Raw genomic sequence first — 20,227 nt, forward strand, 5'->3', positions numbered from 1 at the left:
CGACATGTGGTTGAGGCTTGAGGCTGCGATAGCCCTAGAGTAAAATGCCCTGGCTGGAGCAGTCCTGGATCTGTGAAAGTTGGAGTCAGTCTGAGTCCATACAGAACACTAGCCATGCCCTATGAAATAATTAGAAAAGGTAGAGCTCTTCTAATATGGATTGAATTGTGTCTCCTCCCCACCCCCCACCCCCCCAAAAAATACGTGCTGTAAATCCTAACCTCTATGCCTGTGGTTATAATCCCATTTGGGAATGGGTTGTCTTTGTTACGTCAGTGAGAAAGGATTAGTGTAGGGTGTGTCTTAAGTCAACCTCCTTTGAGATATAAAAGAGATTAAACACACAGCAAAAGAACCAGACACGGGGGAAGACAGATGCCAAGCAACATGAAGATCACCCAGGAGCAGAGGCTCAAAGGGACAAAGACCATCTTTGAGAGCTGACAGAGAGAAAGCCTTCCCCTAGAGCTGACACCCTGAATTTGGACTTAGAGCTTTAAGGTGCCTCATAGTAAAAGCCTAGAACGCCTTAAAGAGACTGTTTTTTGGTAGAATAACGGACATCAAAGGTGATTCTGATGAGGGCTGAATAATTCACTTCCATAGTAGCTCATTTATATGATTGTTGGTAGGAGACTTCAGCTCCTACCACATGGGTCTCCATAGGGCTGCTTGAGTGTCCTCACAACATGGCAGCTGGCTTTCCCCAGAGTGAGTAATCCAAGAAGGAGAGCAGGAGGAAGCTGAAATGTCTTTTATGACCTAGTCTTAAAAATCTATTACCGTCATTTCCCCCACATCCTATTTGTTAGAATTCCTAATAAATCCCACATTCAAAAAAAAAAAATTATTTATTTATTTATTTTACGTTCAAAAGGGGAGGGGAATTAGCCTCCACTTTTTCAAAGGATGGAGAACCAGGAAAGGTTTTACCTCAGTACTGGGGAATAAAAGCTTTCTAGTACTGCCTAACAAAGCTTAAAAAAAGAAGCTCAAACTATTTCTGAGTAACTTAATTGTATCTTGGAACAAAGTTCAAGAATATTTTACAGGTGTCTTAGTTACCTTACGGCCATAAGAGAAATACCACAATTGGGTGGCTTTTAAGAGCAGAAAATTATTTTCTCACAGTTCAGAAGGCTAGAAACCCAGATTGAGAGCATGACTCTAAGATAGGGGCCTTCCTTGTCTACTTCAGCTTCTCGCGGCTACCAGCAATCCTTGGCATTCCTGGGTGTGTAGATTTACCTGTCTGTCATCTGTCTTCCTTTTCCCCCTGTGTGTGTCTCTATGTCTATACTGCTCTTTTTGTAACTCAGAAGTGATTAGGTTTAGAATTCAGCCTGCTCTGGGATGATCTCATTAACATAGCAAAAGAAGACTTCTGTTTCCAAATGGGGTCATATTTACATGCACGGGAGTTAAGGTTTCAAATCTGCTCTGACTCATGGCAACCCCACATGACAGAGTAGAACTGTTCCACAGGGTTTTCCTGGCTGTAATTTTTATGGAAACAGATCGCCATGATTGACCCTAGACTGTTTGTGCCAACCAGGGATCTTAGTCAAAGACAGGAGCCCTGAAAACCAGCCTCGAGACTCTGATCATCTAAGCACCTACTCAGAACAGTAGTTCCAGACATCTCTCGGTAAACATAGGATGAAGCAACGAATGACCCTGAGCATCACTTGATCTCTCCATTCTCAGTTTCCCCATCTGTGAAATTGGATAGAAATTATGATAATAAAAGTGCCCTACTTAGTAGCTGTGGGGCTTAAATGGAATAAAAACAGTGCCTGGCACATTAAAAAAAAAAAAAAAAAAAAAAAACCATTGCCATTGAGTCGATTCCGCGACCCTATAGGACAGAGTAGAACTGCCCCATTGGGCTTCCAAGAAGCGGCTGGTGGATTCAAACAGCTGACCTTTTGATTAGCAGCCTGAGCTCTTAACCACTGAGCCACCAGGGCTCCTAGCGCATAAAAAAAAAAAATTGTAGTATTTGCTTAATAATAGTCTGTTGAACAAATGGACTAAAAGGCTGGAGTATTAGGTAGAGAGTTGCTGATGTTTGTTCAACTGGCACAAGTTAATCCTCACGTTCCACCGTAAAAAGTCGTCTTGGAAACAGCTCCTGCTTTGGTAAGTTTACTTGAGTAGAATGTTTACAACAATATAATAAAATAATATAGCTGTAGCCAAAACTGGTTTTTCAGGAAATTATTTGGGACTAAGCTGAAAGCCCTAAGCCTGGTAACCAAGGGGGTATCCTAATACACTACCTAGGTGTGTACAGTATTCCCCACTCAGACTCACGGGCCTCAGAGATGGATCATCATTGTTTCATGTAATTAATAGAGGAAGGGTATAATTCAGGAAAAGATTGCCTTTCAAAAATATTAAGTATTTCTATGTTCCAGGAATTTTTTATTTCTAAAACCACCTAGGAATAGGCAGCATTATCCCCATTATACAGCAGAAAGCTGGACAATGAATGAGGAAGACTGAAAAAGAATTATGCCTTCCAATTACGGTGTTGGTGAAGAATATTCAATATGCCATGGACTGCCAGAAGAATGAACAAATCTGTCTTGGAAGAGGTACATCCAGACTGCTCCTTAGAAGCAAGATGGCAAGACTTCCTCTCACATACTTTGGACATGTTATCAGGAAGGACCAGTCCCTGGAGAAGGATCATGCTTGGTAAAGTAGAAGGTCAGCAAAAAAGAGGAAGATGCTCAATGAGATGGATTGACACGTAGGCTGCAACAATGGGCTCAAGCATAGCAATGATTGTGAGGTCGGGGCGGGATTGGGAAGTGTTTTGTTCTGTTGTGCATAGGGTCACTATCAGTTGGAACTAACTCGATGGCACCTAACAACAACAACACAGCAGAAGAAACTGAAGCTCAGAGAGGTTCCCCAAGATCATACAGCTGGTGAGTTGGCAAGGCCATTTCAAACCAGGCTTCCTGACTCCCAAGCTCATGCTCCTGCCACTCACTCCGCACAGTGGCCTCGCAGGGTCCCCAGGTGAGGGGCCGTGGGCACAGACCAGTACCTTCTCAGACCCTTTGTAAATGCACACCACCACCGCTCCAGTCACTGGATTTTAAAACTCCACCTTACCCTCATACTGAAGGACTGGTTTTCTCCTGGCTGAGAAGGGCCTCTTTTTTTTTTTTTTTTTACAGAAACGTACCCAAGAGCTCAGAGAAAAGAGGAGACCCAAGTTCTGTGAGAGGGAAGCCGGCGTTACCACAGGCCCCTACCTCTTGTGGAGAGACAATCCCAGCTACCCTTCACCTCAGCCTGCCTCGCCCTGGCAAACACTACAAAAAAAAAAAAAAAAAAATTTTTTTTTTTTTTTTTTTTTTTACAAGCAGTGATGAAATGTGCCTGCCTTGGCCCCAGAACCACTTGTGGTCTCCCTTCCTCAGCACGCCACTTGGCCAGGCCTCTCAGCTGCTTCTCAGAATGTAAGCAATTTTGGTTTCTCCACCACAAGTGAATGAGAGGCAAAGAACTGCTTCTTCCTCTTAGTTTCCGGGGCCTGCCCTGGAATCAGCCCTGAGCAGGTCAGAAGACCAAGCTCTTTCTGCCTGGCTGGGCCAAGGGCAGCAGCTGCACAGCAGCAGAGCCAACTCTCAGTGAGGCGGCCGCTCCCCTTGCCCGCCTGTCATGTCCTGGCAGTTCCCTGCCGTCGCGGTGCTCTTCGTGTCCCTGGCCGGTGAGTTACACACACACCTTTCCATGGTGACCTTGCCATGTCTTGTCCTATTAATACTCATTCTGGTGCCACTGCCCCCGGTGAGACAGGACACAATGTAGGTACGATTCGGCCACTGTGGGTATTTGAGAGAGTCTGCTCCTTATTACCTGACACAGGTGGGACACGCCTTGATTTTCTTCCCAAAAGCTTTCACAGTTGGCGTTTGTTTTCCCTGAGTTAAGCAGAATAGGTGTCAAGCCCAGAAGATAGTAACACTGTCCTTTGTTCCCAGATGGCACTTTATTAGAGTTTGTAGAAATCCCTTAGATATAAGAGGTGGTGAACTGAGCTGGGACTCAGAAATTCTCTGAGAAAAGCACATTCTGTCTTGCTTTTCCTGTTTTCCTCAAATGGAAGCGCTATGTTTGTCTCTCATACAGTGAGCTACGAAGACACATGAAATGCGGTCTGACAAACTGCGTCCTTTCAGAAAGGTGTAAGCCAGGGAGTGAAAGACAAAGACATTACCGCTGCACTTCAGAGGGGCTGTCTGGGAAAATGGGCTTATAACTATTACCTGGTATCCCAACCCCGGCTTTCACCTAGGACATGTTCTACCAAGGTGTGCTGTGGTTTGGTTCTTGTTTTAAAGTTTGTTGGTTGATTCATAATTCCTTCTAGAAGTGCTGCAATGTGCGAGAATGAGCTCTGTCCGGACTCCCCTGCTAGATGCTCAGGTGGGCACAGTGGTATGTGGGTGTAACGTAAACCATCAGGAAAGCTGTGTGGAGGGTCAGGTCAGGTCAGGTCAGCTGCCCTAACGCAGGCTGTTTTCCTTGTGCCACACTTTCAGAATTATAGTTTCATAGTCTTTTTTTTTTTTTTGGTAGGGGGAAGCAGAGGGCTGGGAAGGGCCGATGAGAAGGGAATTATTACTACGTCTAGAAGGGCCAGCTGATATAAGAGCAAAAAAACCCTGGTCCTGCAGTAACCCACAACAACTTGTGTGTAGTAGCATCAGTTGAAGAGCTGATGGATGACCGACAGTCTGGAACAAAATGAGTGTCCCACAAATGACGGGCAAGTTGGGAGGAAGTGCCCACATTGCCCTTTCCTGTCTGAGCTGCAGAATCCCCAGGGGTGAACCGATGGAAGCAGGTTCTTTCTCAAAGGTAACCCCGGCCCCAAGTAGGCTGGTGTTTCCTGGACAGGCTCATCCATGAAAGTGACCCATGCCCCAAGGTAGACTGGTGTTTCCTGGTCTTTGGGAGTCACACATAACTAGATCCAAATCTCTGCTCTGAGCCTCACTAGCAGCAAGGCCCTGTTCATATCCCCTGACCTCTTGGATGCTCAGTTTCTTCACTAAAAAATGGGGAAAATCTTATCTTCTCCCAGGGTGTTGGGAAAACAGAATGAGATCGCACCTCATAAAGCAATTACAGAGCTGAGCCCCTTGCTTTTCTCCCAACACCCAGGCTTCTGAAGCCTTGTGCCTTTGCGCATACACACTGGTGTCTGGAATACCATGAGCTATCTTGTCAGCCTGAAGAATTTCTCCTTGTGTTGGATTCCCTGCCCCATCACCAAGCTCCCAGAGTGCCCATGTTGAAGAGTAGCTATTGGTTATTTAGATGTCTGCCCCACAAGGCTGTGAGCCCCAGAGGGCAGAGACCTCACCCCAGAGCCTGATTTAGGGCCTGGCTCAGAGGAGGCCATGCTTGTTGAGTTGGGGGTGGCAGGGAAGCCACCCAAAGACTGCCCAGGAAGAAGTGAGCTGTCAGGGAAATACCTAGAGAAGAGGTTGTTCTGAGCCCTTGTGTGGTGGCTGATCTTCCCAGGGGCTGGCCAACTAAGTCATCTCTTAGTTCCTTCTGTGGGTTGTCAGGGAACCAAAACCTTCTCACACCTCTTCCTGCAGATCACACACCTAGAGGAGTCTGAGCAGTGGGTCCAGGCCCTGGGGTACTTGTCTGCTGAGTCTCATAAATCCTGGAGAGGAGATGCTGGGTTGGTGGTGGTGAGGAGGAAAGCAAACCAGTGTGTGGAGGGTCAGCAACGGGTTTTTATCACGCATTGCATTTGGTTTGAATTTACATGCCTGTGTATCAGCCAGGGTTTGTTCTGAGAAGCAGAATCACTAGGACAGATATAATGAGATTGCTGACCGTCCCCACAGGAGCATAGATTTTGAACTCTGCCCTGCTATTGCTTCTGCTCACTGTCCTGTTTGTGAATCTCAGGCAGACAAGTGACCTTGACTAAATTTCTATGGGACCAAAGGCCCTTTTTTAGAATTGTGGACCAATTTTGACAAAGATTGGTCATATACGTGTGGTCATATGCATGTTGTTGTTCTTACGTGCCATCGAGTCAGTTCTGACTCATAGCAACCCTATGTACCACAGAATGAAACACTGCCCAGTCCTTTGCCATGTTCACAATAATTGTTATGCTTAAAGTCATTATTGCAGCCACTGTGTCATTCCATCTCATTGAGGGTCTTCCTCTTTTTTGCTGACCCCGTACTCTACCAAGATATGACTGATCCCTCCTGATTACATGTCCAAAATATGTAAGATGCAGTCATATGCATAGATTTTGTAAAATAAAGTATTATATCTCAGCTTTATTGAGTACCTAACAAATATGTGAACTTTCTGGGACATTTTACGACACACAGCATTCCTATCATTGTCAGTTTTCTGTCTAATCACCTGCTCATCATTCATGCCCACCCCCACATCTATGGGGAGATGTAGAGGGAAGGAGAGAGGGCAGATCAGGGAAGGAGAGTGGGAATATTAGAACAATACTTCCTAGACTGGGTCAATCTGTAACATACCTGTGAAATTTCTGGAGTATTCAGTTAGAGTCTGCCCCCCTCCCCGGGCAGTTTTGGTCCAGCCACATGCCAACCTGGCCTTCTGTCCATCGCCCATATTCCTCATCCCAAAGACACACACCCACATGACATAGCAAGACCTCATGGCTACCCTCACCTCCAGCCACCACACTGAGACTGCCTACACACCATGCACACCTTGGCAGGGTGCCATGAGTTTTCTTGGTCTTTTGAGATGCCACACATTCATGAACTACCGATGTGCTTTTTCCGTTATTTGTGCTCATTCATCACTACTGAGAGAGGAGTTTTGGTTGCATTTTGAGAAGGCTTCCACGTCAGAGGGCATACTCAGCTGAGCAAATCCTACTCAGCTAAGAAGATTGCTTTTGCTCATAAGACCTGCCACATACAGTAGGATTTTAGCAACAATTTAATGATCTCCCCGAGAGAACAAAAGGTGACTGCTTTCCAGTCTCCCAGAGTTCCTCACAGCCATCTTCGCTTCTCACAAGATGGTCCTGGAAATCATGTCGAGAGTGAATATTGTTTCTCCACAGCAGTAGTATGAACCCAATGAGGTTCTTGCCAGGTTTTTCACCAATGAATTAGCAACTCAGTTTTAGCCCAGATGAGTTGTGAAAATACTCAACAACCACCAACTTTCATTAAAAAATTTTTTTTTAAATCAACTTCCAGTCAGTTGATTCTGACTCATAGTGACCGTGTAGCACGGAGCAGAACTACCCCCATAGGGTTTCCAAGGCCGTAAATCTTTGTGGAAGCTGACTGCTACATCTTTCTGCTGCAGAGCAACAGGTAGGTTCAAATTGCTGACCTTTACTGAGTGCTTAACCACTGTGCCACCAGGGCTCCATCAGTTTCCATAAAAATCTTGAAGGAAAAATCTTACCCCAAACCCTACAATGTGGCCATAAAAATCTTAGGTATAGTGATTTTACAAGGTTTACAAAGTAAACCTACAGCCCATAAAAGCCACAACCCCCAAGTATCATGTATTTAACTTACCCAGATGGATACTTTTGACACAAAAGACTCTTTAATAATAATTTCCTGTGACTTACTAGTGTTAATAACAAGAGCAACACTTTTTAAAAGGTTATTCAAGGCAGTCTGAATCCTTTTTGCTCTCCCATTTTTCAAGCCAACTGTGCAGAAGTAATTCACAAGTCTTGCTACTGGGCTTGAAGTTAGAACTTTTCTTTGCTGTTTCCTCACGTAATCTTTTGAAAGAAAGTCTCACCAAAGACCATGGTTGTGAGGATTTGGCAAATTGGGGTTACTGGGGGGACGCCTTCTGGTGCCTCTCTCCTCTGCTTTTGTCTGTGCCCTCACCATTCTTCCCAGTGACCCATCCTACTTCCACCTATCCCCAAATTCAATGGCAAGCTTTGATTCAGACATATAGGGGCTTGAGTCCCAGCTCCAACGTTTCCCAGTTGTGTAATTGTGGTCAAGTTGATGGAGTTTTCTAAGCCTGGGTTTCCTCATCTAAAGATGGATACAGATAGTACCCATCAGAGGGGTTTTTTAAGAGGAGTCAGTGAAAGAAGACCCTTGACCTGAGGCTTGCCATGTAGTTAGTCCAGTGACTTGAAATTTTTATTATTATTATTATGGGAAGAGTAACCACTTAGAAATGTATTGAGGGCAGGAGGGAGATCCTAAAGGAGTTCGTGGTTTGGTTCCATTGGATGTGAACTTCAGGACTCTGCAAATATCAGCATAGAGTAACCTCCTTCTTCTTTTCCTGTGTTTTCCCAATCACTCCCCAGCACCAGGAGCTGCACTCCGATGAGAGGGTGTGGGCAAATACAAAGAAACCACTACGTTGCAGGGGCAGAGCAGTCTCTCAGTTTGCCTGATGATGGCCTTCCAAAGAATGTCATGTGCGTTCTTTCCACTTTTCCAACTTGCCATGTGCCTAAAAGGAGGCAAGGATAGAGCCAGAAGCCTTCTACCCTTAAGGCACAGCCTCGCCAAGCATCTGTGACAACAGTGCACACTCTGTGTCAGTAATGGTCCACCAAGTGCTTTCACTTTATCTAACTTGTCTGAGCCTCACAATAATCCTAGAATGTTAATATCCTCATTTACCCAATCTGATATCTAGTCATCCAGCCAATATTTACTGAAAACTTTCTGTGCACTGGTGGTAAAAAAAAAAAAAGACAGTTCCCACCTTCAGATTGCTTTTCATCTAGTGGGAGAGATGGACCATCAACAAATAAACTAGTAAATAAACATATAAGCACGGCTGATATTCTGCTGGTACACACAGTTGGGCCAGGCTGATTATTATATATTTGACTACATAATTACAAATTGTGATTAGCACACCGAAGAAAACGAATACAACACCGTGATGGAGAATTGAGAGGACAGGTACACGTTTTATATCAGGAGAACAGGGAAGGCCCTCTGAGGAACTGAAATTTAAGCTAAAACATAAAGGACAGTCCACCCACCCGAAGTATCAGAGCCATTCTGGCTTAATTTTCTTTCTTGGTTGAGAAAGGTTAGGTCACTCGAGAGGTTAAGTAAGAAAATGGCAGGAACCTGTCTGTATTTAGGGAAACAATGGGTGGGAAGATTAAGAAGAGATGAAGGGACAGTGTTAGGAGGAAACGAATCCCCCATCACTGGAGGTGACTGAGCAGAGATGGGATGAACTCATGGTAAAGAAGCCTGTGCATGATTTAGGGTTGTAGGTACAAGCTAGGGTCAGATTAGGGCTTGGACTAGATGACCTGTGAGACCTTTTTGAAACTTTGGGCTTGATTCTATGAAAACTATAAAACCCTGTTTGTGAATCACGCTCCAGCTCTGTCAGGTCACTGTCAACTGGATTTGCATTTGAAGGTGGGAAATGAGAAGGGCTTGTAGGCGGCCTTGCCATGTAGTCTTCCAGTTGAGCATGATCACTATGGTGATCACAGATAGAGCAGCTGAATGCACAACACCCACTGCGAGGTCACAGCTCTGAAAAAACAAGGGTGCAGCCAAAACATGGCAACGATTGTGGCCTAGCGATGAATCTTTGGTGATCTTTACCTCATTGTTATATCTCTGTGAATTTCCCCAAAATACAAGCATATGCATGTTAATTTTTTACAAACAAATATTGAAAAAGGGGTGAGGGCTGGCATGCAATGTGTAACAGTTTTGTTTCCTGGTTTGCAGTAATTTTCCGCTATGGCAGCCAAATAGAAGAAGCCTTTCCAGAAGCCAGTGACCATCTTCAGCCCACTACAGCAGCAACCATACAGGCCAGACCTTCTTTCCCACAACCGACTAGCCAAATGCCTCACAAAGCTCTAACGGCAAGGTCCACGGATGGGCACGCCACCTATCAAATAGCTGCCACGACTTCCAAGTCTGAGAACCCAACAACCCACGCAATGATAAAAACTCCAGCAACAACTACTTCGGTCACTACAGAAAGCATCCCATCCACCAGTCCAGTAACCCACGCCCTCATCACAACCCAGGCCACACCCAACATCTCACAATCGGCTCATCAGGTTACTGAAGCTACGATCGGCTCCAGTGCAGCACCTGGTTCACAGTCAGCCGCACTCAACCCACCAGCCCATACAACCATGACCCACCCATCAACTGTCAGCCCCACAGCTGAGGAAACCACCCAACCCAGTAACCAGACTTCCCTGCCAGCAACATTGCCCACGACACCGTGCAGCAGCACGACCAGCCAGATGCCCACACAACCCATCCACACCCCAGGGACAACCACAGCCACACACAATGCCACCCAAACAGCACCCCCGGTCCCCCCAGCTCCTGGGCCCACCCTCGCACCACAGCCGTTGCCAACCAAGATTGGAATTTATCAAGTTCTGAACGGAAGCAGACTCTGTATAAAAGCAGAGCTGGGGATAGAGCTGATTGTTCAGGACGAGGAGTCGGTGAGTGGAGTGGAGGACCATAGCACTAACTCCAGGAGGTGTGAGTGAAGTTGGCCTTGCTGGGAATGGCATTCCCCTGCATCCTGGGTCTTTAAATGAAACAAACACCTGTGTGCTCTCTTTTCCCATGATGCTCCGTTAAAAGGCGCGTCTGTTTTAGAATAAGTACAGATAAAAAGAAAAACCAATAGAGAGTATTTGGAGAGAGAAGGAACACACCACACCTTTAAGCATACACAATCCTCACTGTTAGTCAGCCTGGGCAGCATATTCAGTGTTGGACCCAGCCTGGTCCTACCCCTCTGGATGACTCCTGACTCTCGGCTCCTTTCCTGTGAAACCAGAGGTTTGCATTAGATGGTTTCTATAGTCCCAGCCAGAGTCCCTGGGTGGTGCAGAGGGTTAATGCACTCAGCTGCTAACCGAAAGGTGGGAGGGCTGAATCCACCCACAGATGCCTCAGAAGAAAGGCCTGGTGATCTATTTCCCAAAACATCAGCCATTGAAAACCCTGTGGAGCACAGTTCTACTCTGAGCCTCAAGGGGTCATCAGAAGTCAAAACCGACTCAACAGCAACCAGTTGGTTGGGTGGTTTCAGCCAGCTGTGACATTAATGTGGGAAATCTAGATTAACAAGGGCGAGAGGGTGGGCTATGGTGATCTGATTTACTGAAGGTGTCACCACAAAAATAATACATACTTTTTTATTTTTCAGTTTTTATTCAACTAAACCTTTCTTTTGAGACAGACGTTCATTAAATAGTGAGCCCCTTCTTGTAGTACCTTTCAACATGTTTAATTTAACAAAATTTAAATTCCACACACCTTATCAGGGATACCAAAAATAAAAACCTAACCTACTGTCGTCAAGTCGATTCCGACTCGTGGCGACCCCATGTATTACAGCTATGCTGAGCTCCCCAGTGCTTTCTCAGCCGTAACCTTTATAGAAGCAGATCACCAGGCCTTTCTTTTGCAGTTCAAGCCCCAACCTTTCTGTTAGTAGTCAGGCATGAGTCATTTGCACCAGCCAGGGGCCTGTTGGAAACCCTGGTGGCCTAGTGGTTAAGTGCTACGGCTACTAACCAAAAGATCTGCAGTTCGAATCCACCAGGCACTCCTTGGAAACTCTATGCGGACAGTTCTATTCTGTTCTATAGGGCTGCTAGGAGTCGGAATACATTGGCTATGCGTTACGTATCAAGGAACTTCTTTCTGTGAGAGGACTTCTTTAAAAAATCTTTGGAAGACCAGACTTACTGGTCTGGCAGAGACTGGAGAAACCCCAAGAGTATGGCCCCCTGACACCTTTTAAACTCAGTACTGAGGTCACTTCTGAGATTCACCCGTCAGCCAAAGATTAGACAGGCCCATTAAACAAACAGTAACACACATAGTTCAACCATGTGTACGGGACTAAATGGGCACACCAGCCCAGGGACAAGGACAAGAAGGCAGGAGGGGACCAGGCAGGAAAGCTGGACAAATGGAAATGGGGGCCCCAAGCTCGAGAAGGGGAAAGGGTTGACGCATTGCGGGGTTGGCAACCAATGTCACAAAACAGTGTGTGTATTAATTGTTTAATGAGAAACTAGTTTGCTCTGTAAACTTTCACCTAAAGCACAATAAAAAATCTTTGGAACATACGGCTTAGACATGGGAGGTGCCCTCCAGAGAAGCCTACAGTTGGGCACCATATGCCTTGGGCGTAGGATCACTTGCTAGTCTGTGCTCCACAGTTCCTAGATTGGATTTGCTTCCATATCTCATGAAGCTCGTCTATCTTGTTTGGTTTGTTTAGGTTTTTTCACCACAGAGATACTTCAACATCAACCCCAACATGACCCAAGCCTCTGGGAACTGTGGCCCCCGAAAATCCAACCTCCTCTTGAATTTCCAAGGTGGCTTTGTGAATTTCACATTTACCAAGGTAAGATCTGAGCTCCTGCGCACTGATGGCTTTGGGATGGCTTTATCTGGCCCACTTCCTGGGGCCTAAGTCCCGGTGGAACGGAATCTTGGAGCCTTTCGAGATCTTCACTGATAACAATGAGGGGTGGGGAAATTTTTGATATTTTATGTTTGCCTTCTTCCCCCTTTAGCATCTTAGGGAGGCTTGGCCTCCGGGGAACCAGCCACTTGTGCCCTTTGCAAACCACCTAAAGGAGGAAGTTGTATAGAGAAACAGACCCATAGAAACTCCCGTGGAGGCAGGATTGTTCTAAGACCAAAATCAAATGTCAGAATGGGTTCTTCCCAACCGTTCCAGCTCAAATTCAGGGGCTAACCAGTTCCTTGGTTTTCCAGACCATTCCTGGAAGGGGGTGGACAGTGAAGTAAAGTGGAAAGCTTGTGGACAGGAGGGTCTGAGACTTGGCTGCAAATTTGGCTCTGTTGCTAATTTTCCCTGCGACATTGGGCAGGTGACTTAAGCTGTCTCAGTTTTATTTTATCATCTGTCAGTGGGGGAAGGAAATGAGAGATCACCTCTGCAAAGAGCCTGCCTGGTGCTTGAAAGGTGGTGGATAGTCAGTAACCAGTAGCTATGATTGTAGGAACTGAAATGGGTCAATGTCTTGGGTAGAAAACATTGGCCATCCCACTGTCAAGAGGGAGATGGGGTTCCCCTATTTGTGCTATAGGTGGAGTAAGAGCCAGGGAGGAAGCTGTAAGAAGACTCCTACAGTTGGGACTCAGTAAGGGCCTCTTTCTTACCTGTGACCCTGAAGTTAGAGGAACAGCATCTTATAGAGGAACAAGCAGAGACTCTGGGGTCAGACAGACTGGGATTGACTCTCATAATACTTACCAGGTGTATGATCTCAGGCTAGTTTGGTCCTCAGTTTCCTCATCTTTGAAATGGAAATAATTAATACCTGCCTAGCAGAGCTTTTGGAAGGATTAGAAACTGTGCATGTAAGCTGTGTAGCACAAGGCTTGATTCACAGCAACCTTCGATAAAGGGTGATTGTTATCATTATTATTAAATTGGTCACAAAGGCTTCATCCTACCTTTCTCCACAAGGTAGTGATGCACTTGAGAAGTCAATGGTTTCCTTTCAGAACCAAATGGGAGAGACATAATCGCTCACACCAGAGGAACATTCAGGACAGAATAAGTGTTCTAGCCCTGGACAATTAAATTATAAAGCTATCAGGAATAAAAAAAAAAAAATCACTCCAGCAAAATGGCAGAGGATACAGGCATAAGTATGCATACTTATCTTTGGGGGCTCCCTCCACCCCATCCACTCCCTCTGGGAATAATTGCCTGAGGGAAGGCGTTAGGACCCTCCAACGTTTGCCTGGGTGTTTGCCTGGGCCTCACTGTGGCCACCTGCAGGAGGGAGCAAGGAAAGCCACTCTCAGTCCCTGGCCCAGGTGCTGCAGGAGCGGCTCTGCCTGAGTCTCAGCAGCCAAATTCACCTTGTTCCTTCCATTCCCCAGCACAAATCCTCACAAGCAGCTGGTCTCAGTTGCAGGACAAGAGGACAGCACTGCCTTCATAGAGACCCTACAGGACAGAGAGGCAGTGCTCCATGTTCCTGCCAGCCCTAGTCCTCCCTCACAATTTCTACAGTTCAAAAGAGAATTTAATTAAGCAAAAAACAGGCCACAAACTCAAGGCCAACAGGAATTAAGGACTTGATGAGAAAAGCCAACTGGTAATTTTTTCTTCTTCAAACATGCAGTCCTTACATTTTTATTTTCCCCTGTTTGATGAGGACCTGAAGACAGGAAAGATTTCGTTTTTACGTTAAATCTGCATTAAAAAAAAAAAAAAAAAACTGGGGTCAGCGTGACAAACAAAGTAACAACTGACATAGCCTCAGAGGCCTGGTGGGACAGTGGTTAAGAACTCAGCTGGTAAACAAAAGGTCAGGTGTTCTAATCCACCAGCCACTCCTTGGAAACCTTACGGGGCAGTTCTACTCTGTCCTATAGGGTCGCTACCAGTCAGAATCGACTTGATGGCAACAGGTTTTGGACAGAGCCTTGGTAGTAAGGAGGTGAAAGGGGGGAAGGAGAATGCTTGTCCCACCCAGGGGGAACGGCCACTCCCCAGTTCCAGCTGGTGGTAGGGCTGTGTGAAGCCAGCGACTGTCCCCATCTTTACGAATGGCATTCATTCCGAGTGGCCGGGGCCTACTGTCCCAGCTGTGAAATACTTCCCACATCACCTCTCTTCCCAGATAATGAGAGGCCGACATTCCGGATCTTCATTGTTCAAGGGAAGGCAGAAATCTAGATCTTTTCACGAAAGTGCATGATTCTTAAATGCCAGCAACACGGTTTTTAAAAATGTGAGCATCATGCTGGCCGACAAAACAAAACACAGTTTCAGGCCACTTCTGGCCTCTGGGCCCCGGTACCGTAGCTTCTGCCCTAAAAAGTGGAATGCGTGGAATGCATTTGAGCAGGAAAGCCTTCTAGATCCTTCCAACAGTTCAGTCGCTTTTCAAACATTTCTACTATCTAGAGTAGTGTTGCTTGAGAACCATACTGTGGACATTTTGGGCAAGATGGCTGGTCGTGGGGGCTGTCCTGTGTCTTGTAGGATGTCTAGCTGCATCCCTGATCTCTATCCACTAAATGCCAGTAGTACACGCACACACACACACACATACACACACCCCAGTTGTGACAACCAAAATGTCTCCAGGCATTGCCAAATGTCCCCTGAGGAGAAAAATCACCTCTAGTTGGGAACCACTGCTCTGGAGAAAAAGAAAACCCTTGGAAGATAGGAGCTTGTGCTGGTTACAATGAAATACAGATTACAAGTGAGAACCAAGGCTGTAGAATGCTAAATGTATGTTCTTGTTGTTGTTAGGTGCTGTCGAGTTGGTTCTGACTCATAGCAACCCCAGGTACAACAGAGTGAAACACTGCCCAGTCCTGCACCATCCTCATGATCATTGTTATGTGTGACCCATTGTTGTAGCCACTGTGTCAGTCTAACTCGTTGAGAGTCTCTTTTTCACTGACCCTCTACTTCACCAAGCATGGTGTCGTTTTGCTGATCAGAAAACTGATTTAGCTGCTATCAGCCAATTTATCAGTAAGAATTTATTGAGCACCTACATTGTCCCCAACACTGGGCTAAGCATTATGGGAGAAAATAAAAGAAATACAGGCTACAGTTACAGGTTTCAAGTCACATACAATTTGTAATTTTTAAAATTGAAATACTACCAGTGACAAAACATAAAGAAGAATCTGTCTCCTAAGATATTGCTTGGCCTAGCTGTTCATCAAGACTTAAGTCATCCACCTTGTTCTCTTTGTGACTGTGGACAAGTTGTTAGCTTGCTCCAGCCTCGGTTCCTCTTCTATAAAATGGGCCTACCCCTCACCTGTTTTGCTGGGCTGCTGTGAGTGTGAGCTGAGCTAACACACGTGGCTGTGCTGAGTGTGGGGTCTGGCCCATCTGGGGGTCAGGAGAGGTGGGTTTCCTTTCTCATTTCCCTCAGTTTCGTTTTTTGAAGAACTGAAAACCTTTCTGTCTCAATGCCTCACTTGATTAAATTAACATGCCACACGGTGTTCAGGCCCTTCAGGTTCAAGGTAAACATCCCTCACTGCCACCCAGCTTCCTTCCTGCCCAGAAGGTTTGTTTTAAAAACACTCTTCGGCAACTTTGGGTAGAGTTTATTTTTCTGTGCTCATCACTGTGCCTTTCTTGCTGGCAGCAGAGTTTCCATAAACCAGGTTGGAAAGGCCTCAACTCCAGGCTCTGGGATGTGGGAGTAATAAGGCACTGAGGGAGAGGGTGGGGCCAGAACCAGGCAGTGTGTCTGCCAGCGAAGGTCTTGAAGTCCAGAGCTACTCACCACCTAGGGTTTTCCCAGAGCCTTTCAAGTGCATCTGGGGCCCTCTTGACTACATGCTGGGCTCCTGAGAATTAGGATCGATGCTCAGATGTTAACTAACACTCCTGGAGTGTACTACTTAGAACTCCCCAGGATCCTATGCCCCTGCTTTTGCTTATGATTTTCCTTCATCCTGGAAGGCCCCCTCCACCCTCACCACCATTTTGTATTCGGTTCTGATTCATGGCGGCCCTGTGCAAAATGGAACAAAACATGGCGTGGTCCTGCACCATCATCGTGATCACTGGTGTACTTGAGTCCACTGTTGCAGCACTGTGTATTTTGAATGCATCTAACCTAGGGGGCTTATCTTCCAGCACCATATCGGGCAATATTCTGTTGTGATCCATAGGGTTTTCATTGGCTGATTTTTGGAAGTAGATTACCAGGCCTTTCTTCCTAGTCCTTCTTTGCCTGGAAGCTCTGCTGAAACTATCCATCATGGGTGACCCTCCTGGTGTTTAAAATACCAGTGACATAGCTTTCAGCATCATAGCAACACTTAACAAACTGACAGACCAGTGGTAGATTCAACCTTTAATGTGGCTCAATTATTATCCCTCTGTGATGTCTTCTCTCCCCCAGCCTCCTCCTCCCACCCCTCCTCCACCCCAGGAGAAAATGAGAATCCTCTCTGTGTTCCCTGAGCAGTCTCTCCAAGCCACCATCAACTCACTGGTCACGAGATCGCCACCTTGAGGACAGAACCTTGGCTTTATTCAGTGTCCCTCTCTAGTGGCCAGCCTGACTGTACATAGTACAGCTGTAGCAGTGGTTGATGGATGAATGGATGAGTAAAGGAGTGGATATAAATTTCAGAGAGGCCTCTGGGCCAAGTTGCCACAAAGTAGATCAGCAAGTCTAAAGAAACAGCCTCTTTGGCTTCCTTTTGGTATGTCTAGGACAAAGGTGTCTTTTCTTTTTGAAAAAATTCATACTGTGCTTTAGGTGAAAGCTTACAGCTCAAGTTAATTTTCCATACAAAAATTTATACACTTATTGTTTTGTGACCTTGGTTGCCACCCCCACAATGTGACAACACACTCCCTCTTTCCACTCCGAGTTCTCTGTGTCCATTCTTTCAGTTCCTGTCCCTTCCTGCCTTCTTGTCTTGCTTTGGGACAGAAGCTGCCCATTTGGTCTCATATATTTGATTGAACTAAGAAGCAGGTTTGTCATGTGTGTTATTTTTTATTTTATAGGCCTCTCTAATCTTTGTCTAAAAAGTGGGCTTTGGGAGTGGTTTCAGTTCTGAGTTAGCAGGGCCCGGGGACCATAGTCTCCAGGGGTTTCTCCAGTCTCTGTCAGACCAGTAAGTCTGATCTTTTTTCACGAATTTGAATTCTGTTCTTCATTTTTCTCCCACCCTGTCCAGGACTCTATGTTGTGATCTCTGTCAGAGTGGTTGGTGGTGGTAACCAGGCACCATCTAGTTCTTCTGGGCTCGGGCTAGTGGAGTCTCTGGTTTATGTGGTCAGTTTGTCCTCAGAGCAAAGGTTTCTTGATTTAGTCACAACAATGCTGAGCAAAAAAAAGACCTGACAGGTGTTGAAGACAAAATCCACACCCTGAACATCTGTGACTATGAAACTCTCACGATACACTTAGCAGAAGTTGAGGGAGGACCCTGGCGCCTTATGGTCCTTGGCAGGCTACCTTCCTGGACACGCTCGATGGCTGGCTTGTTCCCCATCCCCTGTGCAAAGGTGAACCTGCTGGTAGACCCTGAGTTTGCTATGGAAGAGGTTTTGGGCCTCAGAAATTAGAATCTCTTTGGTGAGGTATTGCAGAGCTCTCCTCAGATACGAGCAGTGAAAAGCCACAGTGTCATGTCTTACTGGCTGGGCAGTGAGATGGGACTCTTACAAGTGGTCAGTTTGAGTGGACATATGTGTACCATGCACGCATGTGCCTGGCCCCAGCCTGAGCTGAGTGTTGAAGTTCTGTATGCAGCTATTAGGAGTCCTCAACCCCCTTCTGTCGATGCTGGTGGTTAGTCCAAAGGTTTTCACTTTGTCTTCAAGAATCTGGCATGGTAGATATTTGTCCCTCTCTACCACAAACCAGAAAAATATATGGCAGAGAGTAACCCTGTGGGAGTCAAAGGAGAAAGCAGACTCTGTAAACTGCATGTGTGGCATGTACTTTCCCTGAGTTTGGGGTAAATCTGACACCTGCTGAAACTCCAAAAGGTTCTCCCCCACCCCCCAGCTGAGGTTTCAGTTGTTTCTTTAGTCAATAGGGCTATCTCAGTCCAACTTACCTTGCTTGCTCCTCTTTCTGTGGTAGATCTGAGTACTAGGATACCAAAACCAAACCAAACCCATTGCCGTTGAGTTGATTCCGATTCATAGCGACCCTACAGGACACAGTAGAACTGCCCCACAGGGTTTCCAAGGAGCACCTGGTGAATTCAAACTGCTGGCCTTTTGGTTAGCTGCCAAGCTTAACCACTACCTGATGGTATATCATCACTTTAGCCATGAAAAAAGTATAAATGGACTCTAATGGGGTCAAGATTATTATTGTCATTTTTTCTTAGGACTAGATTTGAGATTCTAAAAGTAATTCAATTTCAAATCCTGATTTTAGTTGCTCTGCTGTTTTTTGCATCTCTTATTTGCCGACAGTTTTCTAATGAGAGTTTAAAAGTGATAACCCTAAATCAGCCACTTTGTAAAAACAGAAATCATCCCTTTTTGAGCTTACCCTTTCATATCCAAATTCAATTTCCATGAATATTTCATACCGTCAGTTTCTTACGAGGTTATAGGACTGTTATTTAGCTTTTTTATTTGTTTTGTTTTTCCAAGAAGACAATCTCTGGATAAAAACGTGGACCACTGCCTACAGAAGATTAGAACACAACCACCGAGGACACCAATAACCTCACCCATTCTTCCCCAATCCCTCATGGTGACCCCATTTGACCAATTTGGAGACATGAACCCACTAATTTATTTAAAGCAATTGACACCCTACTCGGGAAAACACATACACAATTTTGCATACATCTTTCCCCCTGAGGGTTCGTGGGCCCCATGAAGAGCACCCATGGTATCGTTAAGGAAGAGTGGTCCTCAGGTTAAGAATCGCTGTCTTAAGATATTAATTACTAGTAAAAGCTTAATATATACTCCTCCCAAATCCTCCATCTCCTGGGTGTACTTGCATTTTAACAGCGGTAAACTTGGCCCAACTGAAGGGGCTCAGTTTGTACTGGTGGAACTTGAATTTCAGATTCTAGCAACATGTATGCTGTAGAGAATTCTCTGGCCAAGGGTCAAGCCCTTACTTATTATTTATTTCCTACATGGTATGTTTACTTTTTATTTGACATTTTCAAACACAATCATGGCTCAGTACCAACACATCTCCAAAGCCCCCAAATCAAGGATTTAATATCTGGAATCTTTCCCAAAGTTTGTATGCCAGGAGCATAAACATAAAATGGAGATTGCCCAAAGGTTAACAGTGTTGTTTTTACAGGATGAAAACTCATATTGTATCAGTGAAGTGGGAGCCTTTCTGACTGACTCACATCCAGGTCAGTACTTAGAGAATGGCTTTTCCCCTAGGGATGGCATTTTTTCATCCCATTGAACCCTCTCATCTCTGACGCTGCTTTTCAGAAAAGGACTGAGAGAGTAGCCAGCTGTATGACTTTGGGGCATTTACTACATCTTCGAGTGCTTCATTTTGCTTGTCTGCTCATGAAGGAGGTGGGACAAGATGAAGCCTGAGGTCATTATCATCAACAATAAAGAGTTCAGTGACTTTCTGACAGGTCTGCTGCTAATGGCGCAGTTTATCCTATACTCTTGGAGTCATGGCGTCCCTGGGTGATGC

General features: G+C 45.6%; 1 protein-coding gene across 2 annotated transcripts in view; it reads left to right on the top strand.

Moving 5' to 3' along the window:
- The first annotated feature begins 3,482 nt into the window (after positions 1-3,482).
- LAMP3 (lysosomal associated membrane protein 3) overlaps positions 3,483-20,227 on the top strand; it is a 32,916-nt gene continuing 16,171 nt past the window's right edge. Inside the window, exons 1-4 of one of the 2 annotated variants that reach the window (XM_049881613.1) lie at positions 3,483-3,730; positions 9,762-10,504; positions 12,307-12,435; positions 19,868-19,925. In XM_049881613.1, the coding sequence (XP_049737570.1) occupies positions 3,682-3,730; positions 9,762-10,504; positions 12,307-12,435; positions 19,868-19,925 (979 nt within the window). In that variant the 5' untranslated portion in view covers positions 3,483-3,681. The remainder of the gene's footprint in view (positions 3,731-9,761; positions 10,505-12,306; positions 12,436-19,867; positions 19,926-20,227) is intronic. The other variant, XM_049881616.1, reaches the window with a different exon arrangement.

The sequence above is a fragment of the Elephas maximus genome, chromosome 1, assembly GCF_024166365.1.
Source record: "Elephas maximus indicus isolate mEleMax1 chromosome 1, mEleMax1 primary haplotype, whole genome shotgun sequence".
Taxonomy (NCBI): domain Eukaryota; kingdom Metazoa; phylum Chordata; class Mammalia; order Proboscidea; family Elephantidae; genus Elephas; species Elephas maximus.